The sequence below is a fragment of the Psammomys obesus genome, unplaced genomic scaffold (assembly GCF_907164565.1).
Source record: "Psammomys obesus unplaced genomic scaffold, mPsaObe1.curated_primary_1811, whole genome shotgun sequence".
NCBI lineage: Eukaryota > Metazoa > Chordata > Mammalia > Rodentia > Muridae > Psammomys > Psammomys obesus.
The window spans coordinates 25,776,070-25,803,071 of record NW_026592118.1 but is presented as its reverse complement, the minus strand read 5'-3'; the positions used below and the strand labels follow the sequence as shown (position 1 = coordinate 25,803,071).

Genomic DNA, 27,002 nt, shown 5'->3' with positions numbered 1-27,002 from the left:
ATCAGACTCGAGAAAGAGAAGCCTAATTTCCACCTTGCTCACTAATTCTGAAGTGCTGTAAGAAACACCTGTATTTTGACTGAGTTTGAGCCGAATCTTCAAAAGGCAAATAGAATTTTAAGGTGTGCCAGCATCTCTACAGGTTTTAATCTCTTCTGAAGCCAGTGTATCAGGGTCACCCATTAAGAACAAAATGATCTCCCAGCCAGCCATGATAAGCCTATCATCTCAGCAACTGGGAGACTGAGGCAGAAGGATTAGGAGTTCAAGATCATCCTCTGCTCCATAGGAGAGTCCAAGTCAGCCTAGGCTACCTTAGAAAACAAAACAAAACAAACAACAACAAAAAAAACCAGTAACAATGACTTTGGTAAACTCACCAAATGCCCATTGGTGACACAAGTTAAGTATTGCTAATCCAAAAACTCTGAACTTCTTCACACTGTAAGACTTTTTAAGGGAAAAAAAAGAAAAAAAGCAGAAGCTATGGGGGTAGGGACAGGAGGATCACTGGGGTTTCCTGGATGCCAGCTTAGCTCCTAGTCCAGTGAGCTGGTGGAGAGCGAGAGTACGCAACACCTGATGAGATGTCCTTCTTCACCTTCCGGGAATGCACAGGCCTGCACACCTGCACATACACATGCTCGTGTCCCACGCGTGTGCACACACACACGCTCACACACTAAAGAAATAATTTTTAACATTTTCATGTCCTTATCTAATGTAAAAAGTCTCAGTAAGAATGCACGTGCAATAAAAATACTAAAAAACTGTTATCTAAAGCTATCCTCGGGATGTGTGTGTATATACGAAACACAGATGAACAGCATGCTTAGTTGTGGGAGGCATCCTCAAGACACCTCATTATCTACATACGAGTATTCCCCGACATAAAAGTCCAGTCTTACACACTTCCGGTGCCAGGCATTTCAGGTAAGGAGCACTCGAGCTGCACGTATTAATAGGAGCTTATTACATTGCTAGACCCTTGCCTGTTTTGCCCAATCAGAAGAAACAAAGATGGAATCTCTTTACTTAGAGTAAAAACTTGCATGACTACATTTTCTCCTCCTCTCAAGGCTTCTCAAGAGGCTCAGGGAACACACGGGCCTTTACTAAGAGGATTGCAGCTACTACCTACGCTATCTAAGGATTACAGTTTGTTTTACGGCTTTTCCTAGTGCAAATTATCTTTCAAAAGGATGTCAAACAATCCAGACATGGTAGCTTGTGTCTGCGACCCTTGCACTTAGGAAGTTGAGGTGAGAAGCTTACAAATTCAAGGTCTGACTGGCTAAGATATAAACACAAATGCTAAACATTCTCCTCTGAAACGCGGACAGATTTTTTTTTAGAAGAACAACATTAACATTTCTGTCCTTCATAGGCCAGCTACTTCAGCAGAAGGTCACCCATAGCTACAAAAGCCGGTTGAAGCTGAGAGAAGACAGTAGTGAGGAAAAAGCAACTCCATTAAAAATGCTCAGGTCCGAGGCAAGGAGACCCTACCCAGTGGCCATGTCCATCCCATATGGCTATACAAGGCCATATGGGATCTTTTGCACAAGGGCACCCAGCTGAGGAGCCGAAATCAAGACTGCTCTATTCTCCAAGCTGTGCACCCGCAAAGGCACCGTCTGCCTCATCCGCAGGCACTGCCAAGCAGCCTGTGGTTTCCCAAAGAAGGGAAACCTTTCCCTTTCTCTAGACTTCTAGAAAAGTGGCCCCACCCACGTGTCCTTACAGGAGTGTGCCAATGCTGTGTGGAAATACGATCGAGCCACGTGATTCAACTTACTTTGTCCCCAGACGTATTTGCATTGTCTATCTCTGGTTTTACACCTTCCTCCAAAGCAAATTCCCTAAAACAAAGCAGACAAACAAACAAAAAAAAAAGGAATACCCATCAGCGTTAACAACATCTGCTATGCTAGACGATGGAAAGAGAGCATACAGTCGGGGAACACAGCCCACGAGCGTAGTCTTCTGAATTGATTATGAACCATTCAAATTGATCTTAACTGAGGTGATATTTTAGTATTTCTCTCATTCTGGCACCCATGGACAGTTCAGGTAAAAGTGCGTGGCCTACCTGAGTACCATCACAGGAATATCCATCCATTTTATGCACATTGGGAGCACACTAGGAAGAAAGAACAATCCATCACCCAAACTCAGACCAAACATAAGGCCTATCCGATCCTGTGAATGTCCTCATTTTATAAAACCATGGTTGACAACACACCAGTCTCCCTAAACTATAAATAAAAGCAGAAGGTAAAAAGGGGGCAAGGGGAAGTAATAGTTGCTGAGCCTTTAAAAATATGACAGCTATGAGATTTCGCAGCCAAGAAGGAAAGATCTTACTAGGATGGCTTGGTGGGTTGACATACGTTTTAGCATCTGCTTTATTCTGCTTTATACTGTTCCTTAGAAAAGAAAACAGGGCTTATGAGCAAAGTGAGAAACAGGCCCCCACCGGGGAAGCTGTAAGTATACCTTCCTGGCTTTTGCCACAAGGGGCAATAGTACAGGATACAGCAGAGAAAGTGAGGGCAGGGAGATGGAGATGAGATCATCCAAAATAAATATGTCTGAAAATCTACTCTTACTATTTTATAAAAAATAAAAATAAAAATAAGAACAAAAATATTTTTAAAAGAAAGAAATGTACTTTGAAGGGAGCAGAAAAAAAGACTCAAGTCTCCTGTGATACTAACTTTGAAAAAGAATGTTGTACTTCATCACATTATTTTTCCTCGAAGAAATGTAGAAATTATAAAGTACTCTGGCGAGAATACAAGCAGCAATGTAAATTTTATTACTGAACTAAGAGAAAAACAAATAATTATAAAGTCACTTGGGGAAAGTGGTCACTATAAAAGGAGAGAAAAAAGATGCAGCTACTTATACTCTCTAAAACATCCATCTTTACCCTTTTCTATAATACTTAATTTTTAAGATACAAGTAAATATAATTAGATACTATACATTGCATTTATTTCTGTTATCTAAACTTCCTTGTATCACTGAGTATAACTTTATAGATACCAATTATAATGGATGGAACATACCAAATGAAGGTTACCGTGCATGAGAACAATTCCCTATAACAATCTCAGTTAATGTATACTGTTTAGCCCAGCCCCACAGACCACCCCTGTTAAACCTGGATTTTGGATTTAAGATTATTTAACAATTCCTGCTGATTTATAATCAAAATGATGTAGTGTACTGGTGCCCAGGAGCCTTAGTGGTCATTCCTGTCATTAATAATGCCGGGAGAAAACTCTGCTCACTGCACGGTAGGAAAGCGGAATGCTTTCACATAGAGATCTCTTGTGTCCTCAAGGTCAACAACTTTTTACAGCTGTATCACTACTTAATCCTCCTTCTCTGAAAGCAAAGAAAAATGCTGACAGCCTTTGCTCTGCCATGCGTGAATTTCAGCTTTCATGGTTTTGTTCAATAGAACAAGTTCTTTACATGAAACACAAGCTTCTCTACCAGTCTGGTGTCATCTGGTCACTGGAGAAGTAGAAGATGCTCATCCTGATGAGTGACTTACCTTGTGCTGCCTTCCCATGTTTGTTTGTTTATTCAATCACAACACAGCCAAGTGCGTGGTTATGCTGTCTCTGTCCCTTGGTGATGCCACGTGAGATTTTTGCAAAGATGATAATTGAAAAAGATGCTAGCCAACAATGATGCAAACACAGGAGCTGGACACGCACCTTAATGGTAGAACATTTTGCCTGGAATGCTCAGGGCCTTGGTTTGAACCCTAACCCTGTACCCACATACACAGAGATTGGGGGAACGGGAAGAGGGAAGTGTGATGCGACAGAGACAAGTGACATCTTTCCCGTTTGTATTTCTCTCGCAACACACCAAAGTTGTTCCCACATTCCCTTAATTATCTTGTATAACTATTTTTATAGATTACCTGGCTTGAATTTCCTGAACATATTTCACGAATATCACAGTCATTCACTGCTTCTCGACACACAGTTCCCAAGGGCTGAAACTGAAAGAAAAAAAAAAAAATCAACACTCAATGTGCAAAACTGTGAAAACAAAAAAAAAAAAAAAAAAGTACTTGTATTTCCATTTTTTAAAAAAAAAAAAAAAAGGGGGGGGAATTAAAACTGCTTAGAAGGAATACTTTAAGCTATTTTAAGATGACAGCCTGTACAGAACACGGCTACTGAACAAACTGCTATTTTAACAACTGCAAGAGAAAGTTTCTTGTAGGCGATGTAACCTCCATAGTCGCCATATGTGTAAAAACGTCACAACACCCTGCTAAAGTGGAGCAGAGCTTCAAGGGTGAGGTAACCAAAGTTCCAGGAGTTCCAGCCTCTACCCTTCTTGTTTACAGAGATTTTGCCTCTGTTTCTTGCAGTGTCTGCCAAGAACTGTAAAGCTACATTTTGTAAAGTAAGCAACATCACAGTTACTTTCCAGCAAAGCTGTTTTTCCCCAAGCGTTCTTTCCCTTCCCCCCTGCCTTATCTGTACGCATATTTAAATCTTGGTCCTTAATTCTTTTCTAGTTTTCTATTATTTGTGCCTCTGGACAGGTTCTCCAGAGGTGCTTGTTTTGTGCTTTTTTTTTTGTTTTGTTTTGTTTCAAATATCTCAAATATTTCTTACATGTGTGGTGGTGGAATCAATCTTGAACCTTATTGGATTTATACACTGCAATTTAATTCATTGTAACAGAGCTGCCAACTGTGAAAATCAGCATGACTGACTGCCTATCCCCACAGTGAACTGATGAGCTTATCTAAGACAGCGCTACCAAACAGGCGACTTGGCCCCAGAGGAGATATTTTACAACATCCGGACACAGTTTTGGTTGTCATGGCCAGGGCAGTTCTTCTAGAATCTAATGGGTACAACCCAAGGATGCTGCTAACATCCTCTAAAGCACAGGCTACCACCTGACTTCAGATGGCACGTCTTTTCCTTATCCAGAAAAGAATGTTAGCGGTGGTCAAGAAATCCAGATTTTAGAAGGTCTAGATTTAAGTCAAATGTGTTTAAGTCAAAGAAGACAGTTACTGGGACAGTTTCATGTGCCACCTTCCTTTAACTCGTTAGAGCATCCTCCCTAGGGTGCTCCTTATTATTTAGTTTCTTTAAATCTGTGGATTTGAATATGGTTATCCTGAATTATATGGCTAATATCTGCTTATAAATGAGCATATACCGTGTGTGTCTTTCTGCTTCTGGTTTACCTCACTCAGGATGACTTTTTCTAGTTCAATCCATTTGCCTTCAAATTTCATGGTTTCCTTGTTTTTAATAGCCGAATAGTGTAAATTGTGCATTGTGTAAACGCACCACAATTTCTTTACCCATTCTTTGGTTGAGGAACATCGAAGTTGTTTCCAGATTCTGGCTATTATGAATAAAACTGCTATGAAAATAGCTGAACAAGTGTCCTTTGCATATTTGGGGTATATACCCTGGAGTGGAATACCTGGGTCTTGAGGTAGCACTATTCCCAATTTTCTGAGAAAGTGCCAGATTGATATCCAAAGTGATTGTACAAGTTCACATTCCCACCAGCAATGGAAGAGGGTTCCTCTTTCTCCACATCTTTGCCAGTATGTGTTATCACCTGAGGTTTTTTTTATCTTAGCCGTTCTGATGGGTGTAAGATGAAATCTCAGTCATTTTGATTTATATTTCCCTGATGACTAAGGATGCTGAGCAGTTCTTTAACTGGTTCTCCATCATTGGAGATTCCCCTGTTAAGAATTCTCTGTTTAATTCTGTACCCCATTTTTTAATTGGATTATTTGGTTTGTTGGTGTTTAATTTCTTGAGTTCTCTATATCTTCTGTATATTAGCCATAAGTCGATGTAGGGTTGGTAAAGATCTTTTCCAAGTCTGTAGGCTGTCATTTTTTTCTATTGATAGTGACTTTTGATTTACAGAAGCTTTTCAGTTTCATGAGGCCCCATTTATTAACTGTTGATCTTAGAGCCTGAGCTGCTGTTTTTCTGTTCAGGAAGTTGTCTCCTGTGGCAATGAGTTCAAGGCTCTTTCCCACTTCTTCTTCTATCAGATTTAGTATATTTGGTTTTATGTTGAGGTTTTTGAGCCAGTAGGACTTTATTTTAGTACAGGGTGGTAAATATGGATCTATTTGTATTTCTCTACTTGTAAACATCCAGTTAGACCAAAAAAGATGATGCTTTCTTTTATCCATTGTATGGTTTTGGCTTCTTTGTCAAAAATCAAGTATATATAGGTGTGTAGGTTCATTCCTGGGTCTTTGATTTGATTCCATTGACCCACCAGCTATTTTTAATACTGTTGCTCTATAGTACATCTTGCAATCAGGGATGGAGATACCTCCACATGATCTGTTATTATACAGGATTGTTTTAGCAATTCTGGGTTTTTTGTTTTTCCATATGAAATTGAGAATTGTTCTTTCAAGGTCTGTAAAGAATTGTTATTTTGATGGTAATTGCATTGAATCTGCAGATTGCTTTTGGCAGGATGGCCATTTTCACTATGTTAATCCTACTGATCCATGAGCATGGGAGATCTTACAATCTTCTGATACCTTCTTCAATTTCTTTCTTCAGAGACTTGAAGTTTTTTCAAACAGGTTTTTCAATTGCTTGGTTAAGGTCATGCCAAGGTACTTTATGTTATTTGTGGCTATTTGAAGGGGGTTGTTTCCCTAATTTCTTTCTCAGCCTGTTTGTCTTTTGTATACAGGAGGGCTACTGATTTTTTTTTTTTTTTTTTTTTTAGTTAATTCTGTACCCAGCCACTTTGCTGAAGGTATTTATCAGCTGAAGGAGTTCTCTGATTGAATTTTGGGGGTCACTCATGCATACTCTCATATCATCTGCAAATAGTGATACTTTGACCTCTTCCTTTCCGATATGCATACCCTTGATCTACTTTAGTTGTCTTATTGCTCTAGCTTGGGCTCCAAGTACTACGTTGAAAAGATACAGAGAGAGTGGGCAGCCTTGCCTTGTCCCTGATTTCAGTGAGATTGATTTAAGTTTCTCTCCATTTAGATTCTCTCTGGATAGGCTTGTTGTATGTTGTCTTTACTATGTTTAGATATGTGTCTTGTATCCCTGATCTCTCCAAGACTTTTAACATGAATGGGTGTTGGGTTTTGTAAAATGCTCTTTTGGCATCTAAGGAGATGATCATGTTTTTTTTTTTTTCTTTCAGTTTGTTTATATGGTGGATTACATTGATGGATTTTCATATGTTGAACCTCCCTTGAATGCTTGGGATGAAGCCTGTTTGGTCGTGGTGGATGATATCATAGATGTGTTCTTGGATTCAGTTTGCAAGTATTTTATTGAGTATTTTTGTATCAATGTTCATAACGGAAACTGGTCTGAAATTCTTTTTCTTTGTTGGGTCTTTGTGTAGTTTAGGTATCAATGAGGCTGGTAATGTTCCTTCTGTTTCTGTTTTGTGGAATAGTTTGAAAAGCATTGGTATTAGCTCTTCTTTGGAGGTCTTTACCTTGCACTTTTTACAACAGAGGCCATCACTGCATTGAGAGTCCTGGGTCAAGGTGCATTTCTTACAACACTCTGCTCCTTCAAGGGCACATTCCTACAGAAGATAAGCAGTCGCAAAACATCAGAAAATTCTGTCATTTTCCCAAAAGTACCAAGACATTTTTAAAGTAAATGTTCAAGTTCACAGTAACACTCAATCATCCACAAATCCTATAAAATTCCTAGAGGTAATGCTTGATATTATCCTAAGAGCATGGAGCTAGCCACCTTAAACCAGTCTTCAAACTGGCAGGGGACTTACAGCAGTGGTGCCACAATCACACTCCTCTCCAGTTTCAATGAAGCCATTCCCACACTCAGGAGGATCAAGAAGCTGTGGGAAGAAAACCAGGATGAGGCTGAAGTACAGAAACACCAGTATCAAAGACCCACAGGGGCTGATGCCACAGCAATACCCCCCCGCCTCGTGTATAAGCTGTTCATTTTTATTTACCTCAAAGTAGAAGATACAGAAGATCAATTTTGGTTTCCATTTTTAATATTCAGACTTAGAACTGTGCATTTACATTCTATTATATATATATATACCGAATATGGTCTGGTAAATGTCATGAAAATAAAAGATGATCTAGCCATTGATGAAAACCAAGCCAGTTTGACATCTGAATGTCTATTTCATGAGAAAGCAAGAAATTTGGACTAAGGAAGCCTAGAGTAAAATCTTAGTAATGCATGGGGAAATGTTTAACAGCAAAGAACATGCTTGGTGTGTGGGAGACCCTGGATTCAAAAGCCAGCAATAAAATAAAACACAGCGCAGTGAAAGAAAACACAAAATGATAAAACCTTGCCAGAACTACATACCAGAGACTTTACTACCTCAAACACCACCTTGTAGTTAGCTGTCTAAAATTATCATGAGGATCAAGTCTAACCACCTGTGAAAATCCCTTTGTTATTTTCCAGTTTGCTAGTACTCAATTAAGAGTCTTCCTGGAGATCTGGAGATAGGGCTCCGTGGTTAAGAAGTCCTTGTTGCTCTGATAGAAAGCCAGGTCCATTCCAGCACCCAAATGACAGCTCACAACTGTCTGCAACTGTAATTCCAGCAATCTGGAACTCTTCTGGACTCCTTAGACATAGGGCATGCATGTGGTTCACATATACTCTGGCAGAACTCGCAAAATTAAAAATAATTCTTCAAAAGAAGCATTTTATATCTATACTAACAAGAGGCATTTTCATTTCCTCTTTTATGATTTAATTTTAAGTCTCCTCTCTGTCTCTGTGTGTGCGTGTGTTTGTGTGTATCTGTGTGTGCGATGCATGTGTGTGCAGTCGCTTGCAGAGGACAGACACATTAAAGCCCTTGGAGGTGGAGTTACAGGAAGTTGTGAGCCATGCACCATGTGACAGAGAAGCAGTATGTGCTCTTAACTGCTGGGCCATCTTTCCAGCCCTTCATTTGTTTGTTTTAAATTAGCTTTGGTTAGTATACAAATAGATGGTTTCACAGTGACATTTTCAGACTGCATCTCCCCCTTTTTACTTTTCTTTTTAAAAATGAGTTCTTGCTGTATAGTCCAAGTAAGCCTGGCTCTATAAATCAAGCTGGCCTTGAACTAACTCATCGTGGTCCTAGCTTAGCCTCACTTTGCTGAAATTACATTCATGAGCCTCTCAGGGGCTGAATCTGCTTCATGAACAAAGCTACTTTTAGATTAGAAAGTAATCATAAAATTACAATGCCCACTGACCTGTTCAGTATAAAACATGACTATGGCTGTGAACACAGTTTTGCAGAGAATGGCAGAGACAATTATCTCTCGTAATTAAAGCAATTTTTTACCTAATCAAGAGGAGACTTTTAAACCTATTTTACTTTTTAACTTTCATCATTTTTCTTTGTCTTTTGAGTATAATTTATCCTGTGTTCATGTGTGACATCAGTGCCCAACAATTACTATTAGCTAGCTGTGTAATAGTCATTAGAAGTAAACCAAAGTTTTCACATTACAGAATGGAAATATATGCCCACGTTTTCGTAACCAGAAAGGAAGAAAACAAAACAAACAAAAACCCAGTCATCTCTGTCAGCTAACTATACCATCAGAAAATGCCCGTCTGTCCCAAATTAAATCTGGCCTTGAGATGATGATACATAACCTATCTAGAATATGCCCTTCAGGTCAAATTGAAAAGTTCTCTCCTGTAGCTCCGGTAGATAAGAACTGGTGTTTATGGCCGTGTGCAACAATTCGTAAGTAATAAGGCTTGATCACACTCATTACCTTGGAAGGCTTGTTGAACAGGCAGGCACCTCCACCACTATTCAGGAAGTCATGATACTCCTCCACATTGCACTGAGTGAACTTTTTAGGGAGATAGTAGCTGTAGGAGAACAGAAAGAAAATGCCTAGGTACAGTCTTAGTGTCGCTTGTTTGTTTGCTAGTCCTAAATGTGCACAGTGCTAAAATTATACATTTAGTCAACCATCCTATTTTTAAATTCTTCGGCTAGTGATGAGTAGTGGCTATTGTTTGCTTGTTTATTTGCATATCAAATTAAAAGAAAGACATACGTATAGTATCTATAATTTAAATCAAAGACAATGAACGTTTATTTCATAATGAATAAGTAATATGCAGCTAGTTACAACTCAGACATCAGAGAAGTCTACAGAATAACTGCTTGTAATTTATAACATGTGTCAGGCCATGAAAGTCAAAGGAAATCAAAGGGATTGTTCCAGACTGAAGGTAGGTAAAGAAATAAATGTGATGCCTCAATCTGAAGCTCTGGCTGTAAATGACTTTTCTGGCATATGGGCCAGGGCTGAATGTGGAGAACTACACAGTTCTCCTGACTCCGCTGTGACTGGCTGGAGGCTCCTGTTACAGGAAATGCATCCAAATGGGTTGATGGTGACAGAGCAACAAACCAGCCACAAATGATTCAGGGTACTGGTGGGATCTCCCCTACTAAGCTTGTGACTTTTTCTAAAGTTTGAAATTGTTCTAAAATTATGTAACAAAAAGGGCAATAAATGGTCCAGAGGGGGGAAAAAATGAACATGGCGAGAGAAAAATTTGGTAATATACATTAAGATCCTTAAAATAAACACACCTTTGGATCAGTAATTCTTGGTTTCAGTTTTTCTTCTTACCAAAATAGTTAGCTATATGCACAAAGGTATACGTACAAACACTTATAGTGGCATAATGTATAATAAAAAAGAATAAGAAAGTAACTCAAGTGTTGACTAACAAGAGAATGGTTAACTAAACTCTGACAGGTGTATAAAACAGAATAGCATGCAGTTATTAATAATCACAATTTTGAAGAATACTTAGAAAATGATGGCTGCTCAGTGCTAACAGAAAAATTAATGTTTATATATGCAGCAGGAGCCAAAACTCATAAAACAGCAATGAAATGGAAATTCCTTTAATTCCTTCACTCCCTTTTACTCAAAAGACAAATTATTTTGAATGTGAAAAGTTTCTTCCATAGGATCCTTCCATTTTCCTTTCACTGACTCCCAATGGGTGCCCTTCTCACCTTCCCTTCTAGTCCATCCTACATGTCTCTGCCAGGTTTTCCATTGTAAGTAACTCTCTCCATGTTCCCTACTTCTTCTACTGCTCAGCGCTGACAGGGCTCCCAACTCGCAAAGTGAACATCATTAACTTTCAGTAGGGTGGCCTTAGATGCCAAAGTCTTGTTTGAAGCCACGACTGTGCATGCCTCAAATCCTAGATCTTGAGGTGTAGAGGCAGGAGGATGAAGAATTCAAGGCCAGCCTGGGGTACAAGAGACCCTGTCTCATGGGGAGAAATGATCTGTTTTGACTTTAATCCTGCAAATGTACTCAGCGGGGTCACAGCCTAGCCCAGCATCCTGCAGACTTTACAGCCGGTGCCTGGACCATTCCTGAGCCCTCAGCATTGATGAAGAACAAATCTTCCGCAGTTTTAACAGTGAATCTGTTTTATAGCTCAATGGTGGAAGTGAACGGTCACAGAACTTTGCCTTCCTTTCCACAGGGTAATGAACGAGTTGATTTAACATATCCTAAAGTTAACGGGTGGTCTCGATTTCAAACATGTTTTCAACTTTAGCAGTGCTGATGAACTTTAGGAAGCAAATTGATGGCACACACCATAGGGCACACAGATGATGCTGGGCACACACCAAATTATAGAAAAGTGTCAGATAACGCTTATACAAAGGGGTTTCTGTTGAGTGTGTCTAATGCATGGAGAATTTTAAGGGGAAAATTATATGACTATTTGATTTCCCTGTAATTATACTTCACACTATAGAGATTGTCTATACAAATGTAATGTCGCTAACCAAAATTAATCAGAGCTATTAAAAAAAATTTTTAAGATAGGGTCTCACTGTTCAGTTCTGGCTGCCCTGAAGCTCACTAGGTAGACCAGGCTAGTCTCAAACTCACAAAAATCTACCTGTCTCTGCCTACTAAGCGTAAGATTGAAGATATCTACTAAAACACCTGGCCTCTCTTAAATAAATCTCTTGATGAAAAAGATCTGTAACATGAAATACATTAATAATAGAAAATCATAATTATAAAATTTGCTATTAATAAACAAAATATACAAATAAAAATTTAAAAATACTTCATAAACATGTTTGTATGTACACTTCATCCATCACTTCCTGTCATTGTGTTATCCTAAGAGCTCCAAATTCAAACTGAATTAATAAATACTTACTGAAAATCAAGTCTACAAAAAGAAATATAATGGGAGGCATGAAATGAAAATTAGTAAAAACACAATTCTTTAAGCATGTACGACTAAATGGTGAGAGGACTAGTAGGTGTATTCAGAGTTAAGTTTATTGCAGGGAGCGTTGTGGGAGGGAAGTCAGGAGCTAACGTGCCTGTTGCACAGGAACCAAGACCTAAGTTTGGCTCTCTAGCACTCACGTAAATGCTGAGCCCAGCGGCAACCATATAAAATGCTAGGGTTTATAAGACAGGTCACTGTAGATGAAATAGCCAGCCCGCCTACCGAATTGATAAAGCTCTAGGTTCAGTGAGAGGTACTGTCTCAAAAGAAGGCCAAGTACAATAAAAGAAGACACCCAACGGTGCCCTCTGGCCTCCATGTATTCATGTACGCATGTGCAGGAACACACCTACATACAAAAATCATGCCTGGGTTGAAATCATGACAAACCTCAAAGATGGCCAGAAATGTGATCATATAGAGAAAACAGATGAAAACATTCCAGAAAAGAATAGTTTATTTAGGAAATCAAAAGGATTTAGAAATTCAAATATAATCGCATTAGGCAAATTTGGAGAAGTTAAAGATTCATGTAGGTTTATGCATGACAAATCAAAAATGCTACAAACCCACAAACAATTATGATAAGTAAATAGATTAGAATAGTGGAAAATGAGATGATAAATGAGAATAAAGATAAATCATCTAAACACTAAGAAATCTGAACCTTATTCTTTTTCATTGGTTTATAGTTTTTGTTTTTGTTGTTTGTTTTCTTTTTTTATAATTTTTATTTTTTATATTAATCATAGGTTATTTACTTTGTATCCCAGCCATAGCCCCCTCTCTCATTCCCTCCCAATCTCATCCTCCCTCCCTCATCTCCTCCCTGCCCCTTTCCAAGTCCACTGCTAGGGGAGGTCCTCCTCCCCTTCCATCTGACCCTAGCTTATCAGTTATCTTCAGGACTGGCTGCCATGTCCTCCTCTGTGGCCTGGCAGGGCTGCTCCTCTCTTGGGGGTGGGGAGGTCAAAGAGCCAGCCATTGAGTTCATGTCAGAAATGGTCCCTGTTCCCCTTACTAGGGTAACCACTTGGATATTGAGCTACCATGGGCTACATCTGAGCAGGGATTCTAGGTTATGTCCATACATGGTCCTTGGCTGGAAAAACAGTCTCATAAAAGATCTCTGTGCCCTGATATATTTGGTCCTTGTGGAGTTCCTGTCCTCTCCAGGTCATACTAACTGCCCCTTCTTTCATATGATTCCCTGCACTGTGCCCAAGGTTTGGTTATGAGTCTCAGCATCTGCTTTGCTACACTGCTAGGTAGAGTCTTTCAGAGGCCCTCTACGGTAGGCTCCTGTCCTGTTACTTTTTTTCTCCTACTTCCAATGTCTGTCCCATTTGTCTTTCTAAGTCAGGATTGATCATCTCACCCTGGGTCTTCTTTCTTATTTATCTTCTTTAGGTGTACAGATTTTAGTATGTTTATCCTATCTTATAGGTCTAGTATCCACTTATAAGTGAGCATATACCATGTGTGTCTTTCTGCTCCTGGGATATCTCACTGAGGATGGTTTTCTAGATTCCACTATTTGCCTGCAAATTTCATGATTTCCTTGTTTTTAATTGCTGAGTAGTATTCCGTTGTGTAAAAGTACCACAATGTTTATTTTCAGACAGTCTCATGTATCTTTGGCTGACCTCCAATTTACAATAAAACAGAAAGTGACCTTTAACTCCTGATCGTCCTGCCTCCACCTTCCAAGTTCTGGGATTACAGGTGTGCCTAACCAGAACTCAAGGAGGCAGCGGCAGGTGGACTTTTGTGAGTTCAAGGCTAGTCTGGTCTACACAATGAGACCCCATATTAAAAAGAAAATTTGTAGGTGTTCCCTAGCACACCTGGCAGAATTTTGTTCTTCAGACAGCTGTGACTCATAAAAGTTCTGGGTAGCACACTGGTATTTAGTAAAAAATGCTCCATTTTGAAGTCATGGATTAATCTTACAAACATAATGTTATCCAAGAAAGCAAGAAACAGGAAAACATACATTATGAGACAGGTCATGGATCATAAGCATGCAAAGCAATGCTGTTTTACATTTTTATACATACATATATATATATATATATACACACACACACATATATATATATATACACAAATATATATATACACAAATATATATATATACACATATATACACAAATATATATATACACATATATACACAAATATATATATATATACATATATATATGTATATATATATATATATATACACAAAGACTGAAATGTTACAAAGGACCCATGAATAATAACCAAAATCAGGATGTTGGCTCCCTGGCTGAGGATGGAGAGCGTTGGGGAGAAAACAGCCCGCATCTCACTTTTGAAAACTGTGCTACAAGTGTGTGTGCTCTGATACATGTGCATATAGTCTTCTTCTCTACAGAGGAGTCAGGGGGTAAAACAGAAAGCCGGGAAGATGCCCGACTGTGTGGAATGTCATGGAAATAATAACCGCACAAGAAAAACAAACCCTAAGGCAGGGCAGAGTGATCAGTCTGGAACAAAAGGAAGGGTTCTAACAATTTGTTTCAGAAAAAACAAAAGGCAAGAATGGAAGCCTGGCAGTGTGTGAAGACAGGACCATTAAAAATGAAAACCTTTCTGAGAGATTTTTTTTCCCCCAAACTCCTTGTTCAACAACACTGCACTATGAAGCCATCACGCCACTGCCAGTGTGGACCTGAGACAGATACAAATACAGGCCGCATTTTTTTTTTTTTTTTTTTTTGGTCTCATTTTGAGGATCAGTTTAGCATCTGAATTAAAGGACATAAAGGAAAAGGGATTTAGTGAGCCAAACTAACAAAAGAAGAAACTGGTAACCTCATTATAATTCTAGCCCAGACCTAAGACTGAAAAAATTCCTAGGATCTTCTCATTAACTTCAAGTGGAATTTTTGTTGTTGCTGTTGTGTTGTTTTGTTTTAAAGAAAAGATTATTTTGAAAAATATTTCATACGCAGGGCCATCAAGAGTATTTCTGTCTGACTTTTCTCACAAATGCCTGTGGTGCAGTTCCATGCACTAAGTTGTTGAGCGTCACACTCTCAAGGTAGAGCTGAAGTGACTCACCCGGTGTCTCCCATGATGCACCCGGACCACGTGTCCTCACATTTACACTCACCTAAGAAAAAACACACACAGGTTACAAAGGGCACACAGCTGCACTCAAGTTTCTTTTCTTCCATCTTATTGTCCAAAATGGCTTCTGGAGGCCGCTTTCTAATCCTACTTACGCTAAAAGCTTCGGCTGCAATGTCTAAGAGCAAGATGAACCCTGAGCGCATGGGGGGACATATCCATTGCCCCAGTGCTTCACAGGTGGTAAGAATTTTTTTTAAAAACCACGCACTTAAAATAGCTACGTGAGAGACAATCAGATACCAGTGAGACACTGAAAGGTTAATGGCGCCTCAATAAGAGCCCCAGCTTCACCAGCTCTCAAGGGAAATACTGCAGCGCCTTCCCACTTCTTAAATTCCTCTGTGCCGAGGCGTCTGGTAGGTTCTCAGCATCAGGCTGTGTGGCGTGGAAAAACAAACTCTGCAGCAGGGCATTTGATCACCCGAGAGAGAACGGTTTTCCATGAGAGGTCATTCTACGACAGGCACCCATATTTAACACTTGTTGCTGAAGGAGTTACACAAACACCATTACAATGCAATTGTCACCCCAGGCACACAGTATTAGACCATCCATAGAGAAGGAACTTGACCTATTTCGGAAATGTTTTCCTTTATGGATGCTAAGGCTAGGGTAGTTTAGTTACTTTGCATACTCCTAGGCCCTTCAAATTCCAAAATGAGCTGAGCTTTCTTTGTCTCTTTTCGGGTGAAATCCAGCTTTGACTTCATCATCACATGGATTCACTGTTCATTATATATGGAGAGGTTTCGCATATAATATAAATATTCTTTTTGGTACTTTTGAAAGCAACATTTTGTCCCTGGTTTCTATATCTTGATCTACCTCCTATAATCCTGATCAAGCAACTGAATTAAAAACAATCTGATGCTTCAAAATATTTAACTGATTGTCTATCTTAATCAATACAGCTAAAATCCACAGGACCAAAACTTACCACTCGCTAACTTCCTCTTGTCTGAGATTATACCAATATTGTGGGCTAATGACTGAGCAAGCGTAACTGCCATTAAATCGGTTTTTCCAAACTGGAAAACAAAACCAAAAGATACGTAAATCAACATTGCTTTCCATTGAAGATAGGCTAATGAAAATGGTATAGAACAACTGAAAATGAGCCACTTCTAAGAATTTTTCTTTCCTTCTGTGTGTGATGTTTTAGAGACAGGACCTCTCTATATTGCTTAGGCTGGCCCCTAACTCATGGTGATCCACCCGCCTCAGTCTCCTTGTTGCTGAGATTATAGGCATGCACTACCATGCCCTCAACATTTTCTTTAGCACAGTCTAAGCATAGCCAGGATTGAGCATGCGCTTGGGATGAAGTAGTAGCAAACAAGTCTATATGTGATAAAATCCTAGAAGTACAAATCACAGAAGCATTGGCCTCATAGTTTGGAAACTAAAATAGAATTCTGAACCCAGGTTTCACCTGAACACTCATGAGAAACTTAATAACTGTACAGCAATAAGTCAGTCTTCTGAATAACACATGATAAAACTAAATGTGTCTGGAACTCATTTTCTTCCCAAGTGGAACAGAAAGCAGCTTTAGCAAACAAACATGAGCCAGGAAGTCAGGGTAGCCTGTGGCCAATCGAATCTTTAATTTTCAGTTCGTGGCCTTCCTGAGATTGAAGCAGTGTCCTTTACATTGTTTCCAATAAGATTAGTGTGTGAGGAGTAAATCCTTCTCCATGGAAGTTCTTCTCTGCCTTTTTATTCTCCCCAAACTTGTCAAATGCTAATGAAAGGAGAAAACTTTCAATTGGTTTTTCAGGGATTACTCGAATCTGAACAATCCTCATTCAATGATGTCAACACTTGGGCTTTATTCTTATTGAATGAAGGTTAAGGCACAGATCCTCTCCATACGAACTGCTTCATCTGGAAAGTATCCTATAGAGACCGTGAGCACGATCACCGAGTATTATATTTTATTATTCCCTATTTTATGGTGTGGGCACACAGAGAAGCCACACCGAGGCTTAAGAAAGCACTCCAGCGTCTGGAGACTGTGGGACTACTGCACAGTTATCTCTGAAGTGTTGGGGAAACGTTTTCGGCCGTCATACCACAGATGTTGACACCTACTTCATTCACGCCTCCTCCTCTCAGCAGCGAGCAAATCCCACCAATATAAGCCGCCCCGCTCCGGCTACTCTCAAATTGACTGCCCCTTTTAGAAAAGGAAATGAAAACGCTTACTGCTCACAGTTCAAACATGCAAGCCCCTTTCACAGTTAATTTATTTTCTAATTTATTTTCTCAGCACACAGCATACATTCCCAAGGTAAGAAAGGAATGCGAAAATTATTGACACTCATGATCAAAGGAAAAAGTGTCTGAGGGTTGCTTCCCCAGATAATCAATAAATACCTTATGTGGAAATATGTCTACTAAAATCTATTGCTGCTAATGATACTCTTGAGAATACAAAAATCACTTTTATAGTGTTTTATCCCAAAATAAGTAACTTAATTATAATTACTGATAAAATAGCAGACATTCCTACAATAAAAACACAACAATAAAATAATCACTCTATACTCCTTGAAAGTCTAAAATCCAGCAAAGACAAAGGCTGAGCAAACCTTTCAGCTTAAAGGAGACTAAAAAGTCGATAAGTAAACACACGGTACAGTACTGTGGTAGATGCTGAAAGAGAAGAGCAGAGCTATAGAACAGCATTAAGACAACTGATGAAGTCTGAACAGACAGACTGTGAATTATGAGAGTCTCGCATGGTGTTGCTATTGTTTTTAATGATTTACTGCGTAATTACTTTTAAAAAGTTACACCAAATAAGTCAAGTACGTGGTACTAAGCACAAAGTGACTGTCTCCAATTTACACCAGAAAAAAAGAAATGAGAGAAGAAAAAAAAAATGCAAGTGTTGAGTTTGGGTAAAGCACACAGGCAATTTCCTCATGGAGTTCTGGAAACTTCTCTCTAAATTTGAAATTAGATAAAAATTAAAACTAACACCTCAAATGCATCTTTCACATCTAATCTCATCTGTCCTCAATAGCCCTGATTTTAGATAAAAAGGTCTTAATATATTTTGCTGTTATATCAATATGTGAATTTACTAAAAGAAAGCACACAAGAGTGAGAAAAAAGTAGAAAATAAATTCTAGAAACGTAGCTCTTTCCTCAGAACCAGAGAGAACAGTGACACTTAAAACATGGCAGTTTTAAAGAATCTAATGAATTGCTAAAATTCTCTGTATGACTGTGACAGTACATTTACTCAGTAAACGCTCTGATTAAGTACTTGGAAATAATGAAATAGACATGCAATAATCACTCGGTCAGTTAGATCTCATGAAAATTTCAAACAATCTGCAATTCAAAACTTGTTCTGGATACACAGCCACATCACCTCACAGTTGTGTTACGGTAGAAGGACATGTTTCAGACAGCAGTAAGACAGCACTCAGTGTGCAAGAGAATGTGTGGAAGAAGCTACGTACGAGAAAAGATGAACGGCATCACTCTTCTCCTTGATAAAATCCCTCCTGTATTTCATAAATTCACGAAGGGTGACCAGTGGGTTTTCAGATATGGCAAACTTGTTGTCAGCAGCCCAGGTCTCCATGGCAACCAATACTATCCTAGTCTTAAGTTGGTCTTTATAGATCTAGGACATTAACAAAATGAACACGTCGGCTACGCACGCGGTAAAATCCGTTCACGAAGCACTACAAAGCTCCTTTCGTGGCAATGCCCTTTTTCTTTTTTTAATTAAAAGGCATTACTGTTTTTAAAGGAGATCATTAATTTTCTAATTTGAATGAACTTCCCATAAGGAACATAGAATTGAATCATTTACCAGGGAAAACCCAACAAATTAAGCAAGTTTTAGGCACAGGTGGGGTTTTCTTTTAACAAATATTTATGCTCAATTCAAGGCTTTCCCAAGTCCATTTTTGACACTCTGATAAGTATCTTATGAAATCCTGAGTTTCTCTAACAAAAAGGCACAACAATAAACATTCTCTCAGGAAGTGACTGCAACACAACCTGTGTGGTACAGAGGGCAACGCAGACAGGTGAATTGTTTTGGAGGCAGCTCGGCCATGCTGCTGGGCATTTCTGAAAAGGCTTTACTTCTTGAGCTACCTCTGTATTGATTCCTGAGCGTACACCGTGAGTGTCCTTGCTGAAGCTCCATCTCCCTTTTACAGTGTGGAACACACAAGAAGAAATGCAAGCGTATCTTTGGCCAGCCCACTCTCCTAGACAGACAGATTGAATCAGCAGAGTCACTGGCAAGATCACCCTGGTCTTTGAGGTCACTCTGGCTAAAGTGTAACTTGGAGGAATGTGAATGTCGTCATTACCCACCTACGAGCAGTAAGGGGTTTGTAATGCTGACCCGGGGTCGGTACTCACCATATCCGCCATGTTCACCACAGACTTGGCATAGGTGTTTGTATGAACAACCGAAAGGCGATGCTTTTTAAACTGAAAGCAACAGACAACAGTGAAGGGTGTTCAAAGTCACCAGGGGAGGATCATCGTAGGTAGAAAATAAAATATCAGAAAAATTCCTAAGGCTTTCTGTCAAAACCCTCATATAGAGCCTTGTTCTTTATCTACCATAACCTGAAGTGGGGACTGTAGATGAAGATGAGTTTGCTTCATCTGTGAGATGAGGTTCGAAAAGTTCTACAGCGAGGGGCTGGAATGCAGTTTCTGATAGGCGTGTGTGGGCATGTGAGGCTCACATTCAATCCTATCACACCCAACCCATCCACATCACAGCTGCTATGAACCATATGACATGCAAAGTGAGATAGACAAGCGCCAATGTGGCTACACACAGAGAAGACTGTACAGTTCTACGTGGCTCTGGAGCGAGAGGAAACCCTAAGGGACACGACAAGGAGACGGCTCCAAGTAAGTGTGGGTCACACGTCTGGTTCGCTTGGCCTCAGTGGTATTCTAAAAGTCAGGATTTATCACATAAAACCCAATTTCAGTCTTTTGAAAGTGGCCCCCTCACAGGGCTATCACTGAGGAGAAGATGCAGATAAGGCCTGCGCCCATGCTCCTGGAAGCAAACTCTCCTCTGGGCTCCTGGGGACACTCCTAGTGAAATACATTGGGTCAGGGAGGTGGGGAGGGACCTGGAAACAGGCTAGTTGAGAAAAAAAGGGGATTAGCAGGACTGGGGTTGGACAAATGGGGGAGATATCAGAATGGGAGGTGGCTAGTATAATCAAAATACATTACAAATACATACGAAAGTGTCATAACAAGCTCAGTATTATGTACAGGTACTATATAACAATATCTTTAAAAAGAAATACTTTTGGACCCTCACAAATAATTGCTAGCCACTTCCACCTAAGCATGTTTTCTATTTATAAGTTGTCCTTGGTCAAAAATAAATACACTTGGTTGGGCTTCCTTTTCTCTAAGCTCCCCTCCTCAGTGTGTGACTGCTTGCCGGGTGGCAAACCTGTGTCTGGGTAGCACATGGGCAGTTGCCGATGCTCTTGTTTGCCTTGGGTAAACTCTAACAGAATTGTCCTTACGCTCTAATAAAGTTCAGCTTCCAAAAGTGGTGTGTGTGTGTGTGTGTGTATATATGTGTACACATGTGTATGTATGAGTATGTGTGTGTGAACTGTGTGTATGTATATGTGTGTATGCGTGTTTGTATGTTTATGTATGCATCTGTGTGTTTGGTGTGTATGTGTGTATGTGTGTTTTTGTGTGTACTTGTGTGCTTGTATGTGTCAGTGTGTGTATATGTATGTGTGAGTGTGTATGTATGTTTATGTCCATGTTTGTATGTGTGTGTATTTGGTGTGTGTATTTGGTGTGTATATGTAAGTGTGAATATGCATGTGTATATGTGTGTATATATATATATGTGTGAATGTGTGTATGTTTATGAGTTTCTATGTGTGTGTATGGATGTGTGTGAGTGTGAGAGAATGTGTGTGCATGTATGTGTATCTGTGTATGTGTTTGTATGTGTATATATACATGTATGTGTGTTTAGTTACACAAATGACTTTTCTAAGTTACTGCTTGATGAGGTTTTCATTTCTTCTAAATGTACTTTTTATACAACACCAAGGAGCAAGTAAAGATATTAAGAAATGGGGAGACAAGTCTTACCATGAGATGATCATTCACAATCATTAATTCAATATATTTGGTTTCCTCCTCTACGTTACGAGGAAATCGAAGAAGCTGTAACACAGTGAATGAAAAAGACTAAGTTTCTAAACTTAGCTGTAAAAGCCTGGAAGAAATCAACAAAACAAAATTCCCCTTTTTACTTCAGCATTAAGTTTTTAAAATCTCATTAATTTTCTTAGGTTTTGAATAAATAAAAAATGTGTGTGGCTTGGAAAAAATCTATGAAGAATAAAAGAACGAGGATACAATTGCTCTCTCGCGTCTATTCCCTTCTTTCACGAGGGTACAGCAAATTGCCAGTTTTTTTCCAAAGTATTACACAAATATAATTAAATATGAATGCATGTTTCTTACAACTATGGACTTCACACTTGTCTCCATCCAAACACTTTTTGTCTAACAGTGGCATGGAAGGTGACAGTGGCTGGGCACTGTGCCCACGTTAGGTTGACTCCAACGGCACTTCTGAAAGCGATGGGATTGGTTCTTTTCTCAGGAGGCTCCACATCTAGAAGAGGCCTGTCCCTTTCCCCTGGGGTGGTTCACAGGGCCCCCTCAGGCTACAGGGTGTGGCCAGCATAGCACTGAGGCTCCCACACAGTCCTGGGGTATCTTTAGCAGCCACAGCTCTCTGCTCCAAAGTTCTCTGCACTTTCAAAACCACGACCAATCAATACTATGGGCAAAAGCTACCAGGGTAGCTGTCCCCTCCGCCCGTCTATCACACAGTCATTAACCAGATGTGTGAAATTGACTTTTCTTTTATGTCATGGCTCAATAGACTTTCTTTTCAGTAAATCTTGTTTACTTGCCCAAGGACTATTTCTGTGATAGGGGCACACCATCAAATCAAGCCAGAATCAATACACGAATGTTTGAGTGCTGCATTAAACAAACTAAAAATACACTGCCTCATAGATTTTTGTCTCTTTCTAAATGTATTCTCTAGTCTTTAAAAAAAAAAAAAAGAAAAGAAAAAGAAAAACCCTTACAATATTAATTTCAAAGAGAATGATGGACTATATTTTTGTATTTAAAAAACCTAAACAGAAACACTAAACTGCACCCAATAACAAGAACCGTTAAAAGAAAAATAAAGGTCCCAGCAGGACATAATCTCCCTTCCTCCTTGCTCACAATGAGCTTACTAGTTAATCTAGCAGATTTTCCAATCAGTCCCAGCATATTTCTCAATGCCTGGGACTTTCATGTGAACCATACGGCATCTCTTGAATTCAATTTCCTGGATCCCCCCCCCCAAAAAAAAGCCAAGGGTTCTCCCTCTTAGCCTAGGACAAGATGTTGAGATGCTTGTAAAGAACTTCAAGACACATGCTAAGAAGAAATTCCTCCTAGTCTGTCGACTCAGGATTCTTATAATAAGCAGCTTTTGTAAATTAAATCTTCATGGAAACTATTTTTACCTTAATTTAACTCAAGATACCCAGGTGTCTGTATCTAACCTACATATTTTAAGCTTAGGTGGTAGCTTGCGGACCATGCTGGCTTTTGAGGGGTGCTTCAGAGAATATGTGTGGCTAGAGACACCTCTGAGACCAGACTCTGTAAATCAGAATCCCAGCCCTTGCCTAAACTGTGTGCATCCTGTCCTCAGTATACAGGGATCATAACAGTACCTTCTTAATAGGATATCATGAGGAGCAAATGTGTTCATTTCTGCCAAATTCTTCAGTTAAACAGTTAAAAATTTTTTTTAAATGGCCAGGCACACACCACGTTTTCAACAAAAATTGACAACTGTAATTCACATTTAAAAAAAAAAACCTGTCTGAAAATACATTCTATTTTACCAGGCAAGGAAACCTTTTCCTGTAATCCCAGCACTAAAGACACCAGGGCTGGATGAATACTGTGAATTTGAAGCCGCTCTGGGCTACACAGTGAGACTCTGTCAAAAAACACAAAAGAAAAACAAAACAGCCCCTGTTTTATGGCAATGGCAGCGTGGGCCTTCATAACAGTTAGTGGGGAGGCTGAGGCAGAAGGACCAACTCGTGGTCCTTCTACAATGGTCCTCTACAATGGCCTGTAGAGCAAGGGCGAGTCCATACTGGACATCTTCTAAAAGGGTTGCATATGTAGCCCAGTGGCAGAACACTGGCGTGGCCTGTGAGCATTGCTAGGTTCCATCCTGGTAGATTAGATGCTGATATGTGTATGAGGAGCAGGCACACGCATAGTGAATATCAGCCCCATCCTCTATAAAATGCATTTCCCACACAGCCTTCAACAGGCTCACGCTAACGCCCATCTATTTCCTTCCTCAGGCGTTTCCTATGCCACGTTCACACATATGTTCCCGAAAACCGACACTACCATCATTATGGTGGGTTGACTCTGACAGGCAGACCTTTATTCCAAGCCATTTGTCAATTACGTGACACAGGGCAAGTGATCTTCAGATGTGAACGCCATGTGAGCAAGCAGTACATCTATCCCTGTGGTTTAAGATATCTTAGGACAGCTGCTATCACTGCCATGATCAACTGAACAGTGCTACAGCCATGGTCTCATTTGTATACTAACATCCAAGGCAGCTCAAGTGAAAAAAGAGAATTTTGTGGCTTCAAAAATTGTTAGGAATAGAAAAAAAAGAAAAGAAAAAGAGAAAAGAAAAGAAAACCCATGACATAGTTTGTAGTTCATATCTGAGCAAGGGGAAAAAAAAAAGCAAACAAACCTCACTTCAAGCAGAGCCCTCATAACTCACAAAAATGAGGAACCCATGGTCCTCCATCTTCCAGGCACTACATGTAAAAGAATGCATCCCATTGTTGCCTTCATGCATCTGTCACCTGTTCTGTTTACCCACACACACACATACACACAAATGGCTACACTAGTTCTTAGCCCCCCACAGACACTGAATGTAGACTCAAATGATCACCAGTTGCCAAGCATTGTAAGCGCCATGGCTTACACCTGCAAACACATACCTGTCGTTTACTCCGCTTTAGTCTTGGCTTCAAAATAAATTTTGGGGGAGTGATATTTACTTGCTGAAATTCTACAAGAAAAATGAAAACATACAGTGCATATTTCCAGACATATTTAGTAGCAGGAAAATTTTTCATTAGCTCTTCTTTCTACTTAATGCATACATGAAATATTAAATAATCCCCTTACATTAACCATAAATAAAGATCTAGTTGGTAAATACAATACACGAAAGCTCAGACATACCTCTCCCAACTCATGTCATATTTTTCATAGTCATCCTATGAATAGCAACACATTTTTTTTTATTAAAAAGATGCTAAATAGCCAACCTGATTGTCACTTCCATCGCTAACCTTCTCTAGAGGCAGCAAAATAAAGAGGAAAAATGGAAGCAGATACAAAACACTCTTAACATGACCTATTAGGAAGATAATACAGACAACAAAAGTCTGACACAATTGTGTCCAATTCATAGACACACTTTTGAGCCCAAGGAAAGAATTTATCTAAGGCCTTGATTTCTTGTTCAGAGCAATGGGACAATCTTAGTCTTTTTAAATTTCAGGAGAGAACCACACACAAACTATTCATGTGTATAGATTCATCTCTAGATTCCAGGTTAGTTGTAGGGAAGGACTTTCTACAAAGTGATGCAACTAGGGGAAAAAAAAAATCATTCTGAGTGAGGTAACCCACACCCAGAAAGACAAACATGGTATGTACTCACTTATAAGTGGATATTAGCTGTTAAGTGGTTGGTCCCACACACCTGAGTATACCAGCAGCACAAACTGAACTTGCTATGTTATTATTTGAAAAAAAAAAATAGCTGGGAGAGAGTGAGGAGGAAGGAGGTAGATCTGGGAGGAGTCAGGGGAGGATTAGAAAAAAATTGTGATCAAAATATATACATGTATGAAATTCTTGAAGAATTAATTTAAAAAAACAATTTTAGAAACACTAATACCAAATAGGTAACTTTAGGACAATAAATATTGTCAGTAAGAAAGAGTCATAAAAGGATCAGTTCACCAAAAAGACATAACAACACTTCTCACCCCTGAGTGAGCTCATACATGAATCCTCCTATTAGAGCCTTCAGAGGAAGTCACAGCTCCAGCTGACAGTTATACTACAAAAATCAGTGATGGACACTCAGCTAAGCCCCATGCAGGCACCTGACTCTCAGAAACTGTGAGATAATAAACACCCATCCACAGAAACCTCTGTGCTAAAAATGGCCAACACAAACAGAAATCATAAATATCTTACTTATTTTAATCTTTTGTAATTCAGTAAATCTGGAAGAAGCTGATTTTGTTATGCCTGGTGCTAGAGATTAAACCAGGGCCTCATGTAAAACAAACAACGATGAATCTCAAATATATGACAAAACATGCTATGCTATCCCCATGGACCAGAAAAGTCACTACAAACCTGTCTGTTTTTCTAAGTTAATCTAAACATTCAATATCATCTAATAAATATCTAAGAGGATTTGTGAAAACTGAAAATTTGGTTCTAAAACTTGTATGAAAATGCAAAGAATGTAGAAAAGCTTCATTAGTTTAAAAAAAGGACAAAACTGAAGGATGTATGGTATCTGATTCCAAAATACACTCTAAAGCCACTGTAAGCAAAATAGTAAACCTCGGTGGCTAAACAAATAGAGTCAAAGGAAGAAACCCATTTTAATACTTTATGACAACTCAAATAACTCAGTGTTAAGACATCTGACAAAGGCCCTTTAACCAGACTCTGTAATCATTGTTTTTTTAACATTTGGCTAAGATCAAATGCTGACTATGTAAATCCTTCTACAGTGCAAGAACTGAAAGAGAAAAATATGACTGATGACTACATATCACTACATATCACCAGTCAAAAAACTATCCAATGAAAGCACAATGACGTAGCACCACGCATACCAAAATGGCTAACATCCACAAACACCACAGATAGCTCAGTATATGGTACTCAAGTTTTAGAGCAATTACTGTTGCTACATGGCACTGATGTGAGAGTAGAATGATGTAACCACTTTGAGGAAACCATTCAACAACTTCTCATCAAACAATGTTTTTCGAACACTAAACATAATACACGGTTCTATATGCTTGCAGTCCTACAAAAGGAAAGACTAGTCAATAGGAGAATTAGGCAGAAAAGAGATGCGGAACTCTTGGATCAATAAAATTGGCATCTCCTGGGGACACTTTGGAAACGTAAAGTCTCAGAACTGACCCTAAGGAAACTGAATTTAAAGCCCTGGGATGAGGCCAGCAATGTGTGGCTGGAAGCATGCCAGGTGTTTGGTAAGAGGCTGAAATTTGATGACACTGATCCCAAGCTACACATAAACCTTCCTAGGCCATC

The 27,002-nt window shown here is 39.3% G+C and overlaps 1 protein-coding gene across 11 annotated transcripts in view; it reads right to left on the bottom strand.

Annotated features, from left to right (window-relative positions):
• Adam22 (ADAM metallopeptidase domain 22) overlaps window positions 1-27,002 on the bottom strand; it is a 226,571-nt gene that overhangs the window by 48,675 nt on the left and 150,894 nt on the right. For all 11 annotated transcript variants that reach the window (XM_055612609.1, XM_055612619.1, XM_055612620.1 and 8 more), the window contains exons 8-20: window positions 24,623-24,693; window positions 21,642-21,716; window positions 19,902-19,973; window positions 18,980-19,146; window positions 17,598-17,682; window positions 16,441-16,531; window positions 15,432-15,483; window positions 9,812-9,911; window positions 7,822-7,893; window positions 7,522-7,614; window positions 3,947-4,027; window positions 2,093-2,143; window positions 1,799-1,862 (exon numbers count right to left, since the gene is read on the bottom strand). In XM_055612609.1, coding sequence (XP_055468584.1) covers window positions 1,799-1,862; window positions 2,093-2,143; window positions 3,947-4,027; window positions 7,522-7,614; window positions 7,822-7,893; window positions 9,812-9,911; window positions 15,432-15,483; window positions 16,441-16,531; window positions 17,598-17,682; window positions 18,980-19,146; window positions 19,902-19,973; window positions 21,642-21,716; window positions 24,623-24,693 — 1,074 coding nt within the window. The remainder of the gene's footprint in view (window positions 1-1,798; window positions 1,863-2,092; window positions 2,144-3,946; window positions 4,028-7,521; window positions 7,615-7,821; window positions 7,894-9,811; window positions 9,912-15,431; window positions 15,484-16,440; window positions 16,532-17,597; window positions 17,683-18,979; window positions 19,147-19,901; window positions 19,974-21,641; window positions 21,717-24,622; window positions 24,694-27,002) is intronic.